General features: G+C 46.3%; 1 protein-coding gene across 1 annotated transcript; it reads right to left on the bottom strand.

The window, feature by feature from the left end:
* Positions 1-5917: 5917 nt before the first annotated feature.
* Positions 5918-7628, bottom strand: LOC130505204 (meiosis-specific protein ASY2-like). The gene is made up of 2 exons (XM_056999804.1): positions 6201-7628; positions 5918-6119 (listed from the first exon to the last, which is right to left on the bottom strand). The coding sequence occupies exon 1, from the start codon at positions 7145-7147 to the stop codon at positions 6449-6451; it is 699 nt and encodes a 232-aa protein (XP_056855784.1). The 5' UTR covers positions 7148-7628; the 3' UTR covers positions 5918-6119; positions 6201-6448.
* Positions 7629-8205: the final 577 nt, after the last annotated feature.

Below are 8205 nucleotides of genomic sequence, written 5' to 3'. Positions count from 1 at the left end.
AAGATATCCAGGATCTGCTATTTGGAGGATTCGAAATCCTCAAAAGTCCCCCAATAGCAATTACAGATCCAGGAGGGTCGCGAAAATGCAAACAAAATATTCGAGGTCCCCCCAGAACTAACCGAAAAAGTTTGCATCGACGACTCAGATCCTGAAAGACAGGTGAGCATCGGGTCGAGCTACCTCTTGAGACAAAAAAGGAGCTCATCGATTTTTGAAAGCAATGTCAAAACCTTTGCATGGTCCACCAACGACATGAAAGGAATAGATCCGAACGTCACCACCCATAAGCTAAAGTTGACCCTACTTTCAAAACCGATCAAACAGAAGCGTCGTAAGCTAGGTCTCGAAAGGCTCAAGCTGTTAACGACGAAGTTGACGACTTACGAAAGCTGGGTCCATTCGAGAGGTACATTACCCCGACTGGTTAGCTAACCCAGTAGTGGTAAAGAAGAAAAACGGGAAGTGGAGAATCTGTGTAGATTTCACAGACCTAAACAAAGCTTGCCCTAAAGACAGCTTCCCGTTACCTCACATCGACCGCCTAGTTGAAGCAACAGCTGGCCATCGACTCTATCCTTCATGGATGCCTTCTCAGGGTATAACCAAATCATGATGGATCCTGAGGACCAGGAGAAAACTGCATTCATAACCGAACGAGGAACCTATTGTTATAGGTTATGCCATTCGGATTAAGAACGCAGGAGCTACCTATCAGAGGCTAGTAAATAAGATGTTTGCTGGACAACTTGGAAAAACCATGGAGGTCTATATCGACGACATGCTAGTCAAATCCTCAGCTGGGGAAGATCATATCTCCCATTTAAGGGAATGCTTCGATATCCTGAACAAGTACGATATGAAGCTCAATCCCACTAAATGTACTTTCGGGGTACCCTCAGGCGAGTTCCTAGGCTATCTCGTAACCGAAAGAGGCATTGAAGCCAACCCGCAGCAGATAGCAACCTTCCTAGAAATGCCGTCACCTAAGACGACCAGGGAGGTGCAGAGACTGACTGGACGAATCGCGGCGTTGAATCGATTCATATCCAAGTCTACCGATAAATGTCTCCCATTTTACAAGCTTCTAAGAAATAATAAGAAGTTCTTATGGGACGAGAAATGTGAGGAAGCCTTCAAGCAATTGAAAGCTTACCTCTCCGAACCTCCGATCCTGTCTAAACCAGTAGTAAGAGAGCCATTGTACCTATATCTCGCTGTATCAACTGCTGCAGTCAGCGGCGTTCTAGTACGAGAGGAACAAAACGAACAAAGACCTGTCTATTACACCAGTAAAAGTTTGATAGATGCCGAAACCAGGTACCCTGCGATGGAAAAACTAGCTCTAGCAGTCGTAACAGCTGCCAGAAAATTGCGACCTTACTTCCAATCGCATTCGATCGTTGTAATGACCTCACAACCATTACGAATGATCTTGCACAGCCCCAGCCAGTCAGGGCGATTGGCTAAATGGGCCATAGAGCTCAGCGAATATGATATTGAGTATAGACCTCGAGCAGCAGCGAAAGCCCAGGTCCTTGCTGACTTTATCATTGAGCTAACATCCGAACAGTTAGACTCCGAAATGGAATCTCCGAAGTGGAGCCTTTATGTCGACGGAGCCTCATCAAAACAGGGCTCCGGTATCGGCCTAAGGTTAACTTCTTCAGCAGGAGAAACCATCGAGCAGTCATATAGGCTCGGATTCAACGCCTCAAACAACGAAGCTGAATATGAAGCACTAATCGCAGGATTGAAGCTCGCCCTAAGCCTCGGAATCCGAGAGCTAAACGCTTATAGTGATTCACAGCTAGTAGCTAGCCAGTTTCACGGAGAATATGAAACGAGGGACGAAAGAATGGGGGCATATCTCGAAGTCGTCCAGAACCTCACTAGGCAGTTCGACAAATTCGAGCTAACGAGAATCCCACGAGGTGAAAACTCCTCAGCAGATGCGTTGGCTGCTTTAGCTTCCACGTCAGACCCCCTCGTAAAACGAATCATACCCGTAGAAGGAATCGAGAAACCAAGCATCGACATAGCTACTAAAGCTGAGAAAGAGAGCAAACTAACAGCGCAACCCGAAGGTACCTGCCCTGAAACGGTAGCTACCCAGGTTTTCACAACATTTTGGTTTCCAAAAACCAGAATATGCAGCCCAAAAAAGCATACCTCCGGGAACACGATCCAAATCACGGAAGATATTCCTCGAAATTCAGACTCTTTAGAGCCTGATCTCGAGAATACCCCCGGGGGCACCAACTCAGACCCAATCATCTGCAGAGTTAAGACCAGAAGCCGTACAGCTCTCAAAAATTCATCTGGAGGTACTCCTCGGAATTCAGACTCCCTGGAGCCCAATCCTACCAATACCTCCGGGGGCACCACAACACCAGGTCCCGAACAGGAACCTCCCTCGTCTCTCCATAACAAAGTCGTAGGAAGGGAGGATTGGAGAATTCCAATCACGCAATACATCCTGGAGGGAAAGACTCCACCCAATAAATGGGAGGCTCGAAAGCTCAAAGCATTAAGCGCAAGATATTGCGTAACCGAATCTGTCCTCCTCAAACGAAGCATTTCCGGACCTTACCTAAAATGCGTCCATGGCTCCGTTGCTATGACACTCATGAAGGAAATGCACGACGGTTCCTGCGGGAACCACTCTGGAGGAAGAGCTCTAGCCATCAGAATCAAAAGACAAGGATATTTCTGGCCTACCATTATTGCAGATTGCGAGGCCTATTCCTCCTCATGCGACAAATGCCAGAGGCATGCACCGATTATACACCAACCTGCGGAAAAGCTGTCTAACATATCTGCCCCTTATCCATTTATGAGATGGTCCATGGATATCGTGGGACCACTAGTACCATCAGGAAGTGGAAAGAAGAAGCTACGCTTCCTCTTAGTCTTAACCGACTACTTCACGAAATGGATAGAGGCCGAAGCTTTCCAGCAGGTAACCAGGTTCGAGGTCGAGTAATTTGTATGGAAAGATATCGTGTGTAGACACGGCGTCCCGTACAAAATCGTAACTGATAATGGAGGACAATTCATATCCCACGATTTCAAAATATTTTGTGACAAGTGGAATATCCGCCTGACCTTCTCATCACCTCGCCGACCTCAAGGTAACGGACAGGCGGAGGCTGCTAATAAATCAGTATTAGCAAACCTCAAGAAACGCCTCGGAACCCAGAAGGAATTTTGGTCAGAGAAGTTACTTGAAGTACTTTGGGCATGTCGGACCACCCCACGAAAAGCTACAGAAGAAACTCCTTTCTCCTTAGCATATGGGATGGAAGCCGTCGTTCCAGCCGAAACCATTGCTGGTAGCCTACGCCGGGAACTCTGTACATCCAATCCCGCAGCTAATGATCAACTCCTAACCGACAGCCTCGATCTAATCGAGGAAAGGCGGGACCGAGCTTTGATTCGCATTCAGAACTATCAGCAAGCAATGGCACGACAGTACAATTCCAAAGTCAGGCTCCGACAGTTCGCTGTTGGTGACCTAGTACTTAGGAAAGTTTTCGAAGGAACCAAAGAACCAAATGCTGGGAAGTTAGGAACCAACTGGGAAGGTCCCTACCAGATCATCCACGTGGTACGACCTGGCGTCTACAAACTCCGAAAGGTGCGAACTGGGGTACCTGAAATCAGATCGTGGAATGCCACGAATCTTAAGAGATATTATCATTAGGTACCTAAAACTCCTGAACTACGTTAGGCTTGATCCCTTGACTGGGTACGTAGGCAACTCCGTCATGAGTGCAGCCCCAACCTCATTTCAACACTTCGTTCACCACAATCAAAGGGGGCATATGTCTGACTAAAGTCACATAGCCCACGCAGCAAACGTATGATCGTTATAATACAGCAAGTGTGTGATTACTATGATACCATGTATCTAATTATCAATAAAGAAATTATCCTCGTTATCTCAATTCTTTAACAAAACAGGTCCCTGCAAACCTGAACCTAAGGTCTTAAAATCCTTAACAATCCTAAAGGTCTTAAAATCCTTCAAAGCAATGTCAGGTCTCGACGAACCTGAACCTAAGGTCTTAAAATCCTTCAGACAATATCAGGTCTCGACGAACCTGGACCTAAGGTCTTAAAATCCTTACCAAATCTCCAAGGTCTTAAAATCCTTGTCAACTCTCCAAGGTCTTAAAATCCTTATAAATCTTCGAGGTCTTAAAATCCTCATCAAATCACAAAGGTCTTAAAATCCTAAGCAAGTCTCAACGGGTCTTGAAATCCCACAAACAAGTTCAGGTTCCCAAGAACCCCCACCTAAGGTGTCCAGATTAAACTTAGGTCCCTAAAAATCCTAAGCTAGTCCCGATACTCCAAGAATTCCTCTTAAGGAACTAAAAACGACCAAAGTCTTTCAGACTTAACACAAGATTCGATTATAATCAAGTTGTCATATTTCACGACTAAAGCCAAAAACTAAAAACGAAACAAGAAAACTGAGTTCGAAATTAAACAAGGGTTTAAAAGCCTCCCCAGGCTAACCAAAGATTCAAAATGCAACAGATAAAGGTTTAAAAGCCTCCTCAGGCTATAAGTTTGAGAAACAAATGAAAACAAAGCCCATCGGGCAGAAATCCTAGAAAACACGAAAGAGCATCAGTTCTTAAACTTCCTTGTCATCCGAGCTCTTCTCAGCTCCCTTGCCAGCTGGATCTTCCTCTTCAGGAACCTCCTCCATCTCCTTGTCGCTACCTCCAGAGGCAGTTTCGACTGGGGCTGAGTAAGAACCCACCAATCCCAAATTAGAACCGAACTCTCCGGAAAAGGAGAGGTTAAACATATTAATCTCGAAAGTACCTGAACTCTCAGAGAGTTGGGGAAGAGGGAGCTTGCCAATCGAGAAGTCCGAAACCTGAGCCTTCTCGTACGCCGCAACAGCTTCCGGCATTAGCGCCACCAAGTTATCATACTCATCTTGAGTACTCTTAATCTCACCATCCAGTATGTCCTTCAGGAGCTCGGTGTTGGCTTGAATCTCTTGGGCATGAACCAGGAGGTCAACTTCGTCTTTCTTCTTGGAGAACTTCTCCTTGACAATAACCAGAATCTTGTTGTAGGCTTCAGCTACCTCCTTCTTTCCCCTCCGGACGGCTAGCCTGACCTCAGCTTCCTTGTTCTTCTGGCTGTTCTGGGATGTGGAGATCAGCTCCTTGACTTGATACTCGGCTATTTTCCGGGCAGCATCCAACTCCCCAATCTTCCTATTCTTCACCTGGAGGTCAATCAGCTGGCTCTCGATCGTCCCTTGCTGAGCATCACACTTAGAGCCAAGTCTCTTCACCTCGGCTTGGAGATCCGAGATCAGAGCCCGAGTCTGGTTAAGCTCAGTCTTGTTGGCCTTGACCAACTCAGTGACCTGGGCTAATTCCTCAGCGCTAGGAGCATTGCGTACAGCGTCCTCAAACTTGAATTGAGCTCTGTTAATAGCTCCAGCCAGCTGCGGAAAACGGAAAACGATTTAGCAAAATCTTCCAAAGACAAAGCTGAAAGATGAAATAAACTTCATACCTGACCCATGTGATGAGCAATATCGACGTACTCATCCTTGTGCGTGATATTGGAGATCGAGGGGAGGGGACACCCGGGACTCTTCATGTGCCTCATCAGAGTAGCCAAACCCCACGGATCGTCCAAGACCGATCCAGGCTTTGAATGAGAAAAGGTCCAGCCAATGGTTCCTCCTCTAGAGGAGGAGGAGGAAGACCTCGAAGGTCTATCAACCTGGTCGGTTCGGGACCTCTTGTTCCTCGGGGGCTCAGACTCCGGAGGGTCCCTCATTACTTGAGGATCAGCTTCAGTCATCGGGACCTCGGAGGGAAGGCCAACTTCCTGGACCTTGGGTTCCGAAGAGACGACACCTTTAGCAGGGGCAGAGCCTCCTTCATCAAGAACCTCCTTCACAGAGTCGAGGAAGGATCCCCCTTGGTTCTTATCACTCCCTCTAGAGGAGCTGGCAGCCTTGGTCGATCTACCCCTGGAACGGAAGGAAGGTTGAATTGGCATCTTCTGTGATTGAGTCTTCGAAGAAGTACTTGCTCCGGAGGAAACTTCGAGAATGGAATCACCTTCAGAAACTAAGACATAAAAAAAAAAATCCATTAGTCGCATAAGACAAATTCGGATAGTAAAATCATGAATTGTGAATAAAAAGATACCTTCTAAACCAGCAACCGTCACTGAATCAGGGAAGGACGCTTGGTACCGTTCAGGGAACCTAGCTGATCCAACTCTCGATGTAGTGTAAGCTACCCAAGTGTTAGGGCTATGCTGTAGCTTCCTGTAGAGAGCTCTGGTGAGTTTGCTAGATAACTTGACAGGATCTTTGATTTCTGCAAAAAGAGTCAAAAGGCGATTAGCACAACATGACAAGCAAAAATAAACATGTAAGCATATCCCTAAAATCCTAACCGGAAATATCAGACCATGCGTTCCTAAGGTCACGGCCTACAGGAACCGTGGAAGGGTCAATCTTGACATAAAAGTACTTCCTGCGCCAGTCATCATCACTGGCTGAGAACTTGAAAATGCCTAGCCCTGGACGACAGGGGAGATAGTAGGTACCACTCCCGCCATCCTTGGAAGTGCTCTCCTTTATCGAGAAGAGACTCATTAACTCAGATAACCCAACGATAACTCCTTCCTCATTGGCTCTAGTGATGAACCCGTTTATCACTCGAATGACCGACGGGCAAAGCTGAGGAAGAGCTAGCTGATAATGATCTAAGAGATCCAGCAAAAGGGTGGGAAGAGGAAATCTAAGGTGGCACTTGGAGATATATTTTTCATGAACGCAGAACCAACCCTCCGGAGCGGTCTCGGGGTTCTCGTTTTCAGCACAAGCTCTAACTAGATCGCTCTTGCCGTGAGCCTGAACGGCAAGATTGACAACGTCCTGACCCTTCAAGAGGGAAGGGAAGTGAGGACCGGAGGAGGCGCTCTTGCCGCCTTTCTTCTTCATCCTCTTAACTCTTGCTCCGATCGAGTCTTTACTCTTTTTCTTCTTGGCTTCCGCCATCTTCTCACCAGCTTCCTGTTTGACCTTCATAATACGGGCGCCGGAGGCTGAGATCTGAACTTCGCCGGAACCTTCTTTTCGACTCATGATAGGGAAGGAGAGGGAAAACAGGAAGTAAAGAATAGAATCGGTCTAAGGCAGACTATCAGAGAGAAGTTCAAGATGAAGAACTAGATTGATCGAGAGGCGGATAAAAAAAAATAACGACAAAAAACGGTAAAATAAAGAAGAGAGGTGTGAATTACCTTGGAAACCGTCGAGAGGCGTGGAGAAAGTGGAGAGACAAGCAGTTAATTCTCTCAGCTTTATATCCCATCACGTCTTGGAAGTCGGAAATTGAAATTTAAACTCGCTTAAATCTAAAACCGTTGATTCGACTAGAGATGGATTACAGCCGTCCGATCGGATATGAATAAATGCGGTTGAGATAGCTAGTAATCATGATCTCAACAAGAGAATCTAGCTTGGGCGGCTAGGTCTAGCTCCCGAGAATAACGAAACCTCATTTCGAGAGCTGGGGGCAACTGTTGGGCCCGAATATGGCCCGGTAGCTGATTATTCAATAATAAAGATGATGATGGGCCACGACAAGCCCATCACGAGTTCTAAGTCTAAAAGAGAGCTAAGCTAGAACCGGAGGCTGAAAGCTAAGGATCCTAACTAAGGAGGTCACGACGAAGAGGAAGCTCACGTCGCAACCAGTAGAAGCGCAGGACCCGGTCAAGGGGAAGCTGTTGCAGATTCCACCTCAAGCGGAGAGGATCTCGGAGATCAGTTGCAAACAACCTAAAGAAGTCCAAAGCTATAAAAAGAGAAGGTCGAAGACTAAGAAGAGGATCCGATCCCACTCATATCTTACTCAACATTCATTGAAACGTTCTTATTTGTAATTTTCTTATAATCTTTGTATTCATCAAAGATCACCTTTTGTAACCATCCCATTTCTATTATATCAATACAAATCGAAGTTCATTCATCAAGTTCTTACGGGATTCAGCCCGCGATAATCTTTCCCTAACCTTTTCTAAACATAAAACCTGATCTAAAATCTAGGTGTGAGTTTTACCCCTCACAAGCGGACCATACATGCCCAACCAAGGCCATGGAGAGATTACTCTGATCTAACCAAGCCTTGGTGGCGTGTC

The sequence above is a fragment of the Raphanus sativus genome, unplaced genomic scaffold, assembly GCF_000801105.2.
Source record: "Raphanus sativus cultivar WK10039 unplaced genomic scaffold, ASM80110v3 Scaffold2092, whole genome shotgun sequence".
In the NCBI taxonomy this organism is placed as follows: Eukaryota; Viridiplantae; Streptophyta; class Magnoliopsida; order Brassicales; family Brassicaceae; genus Raphanus; species Raphanus sativus.
Note: the sequence above shows the minus strand (reverse complement) of the source record. Positions and strands in the feature narration are given on the sequence as shown.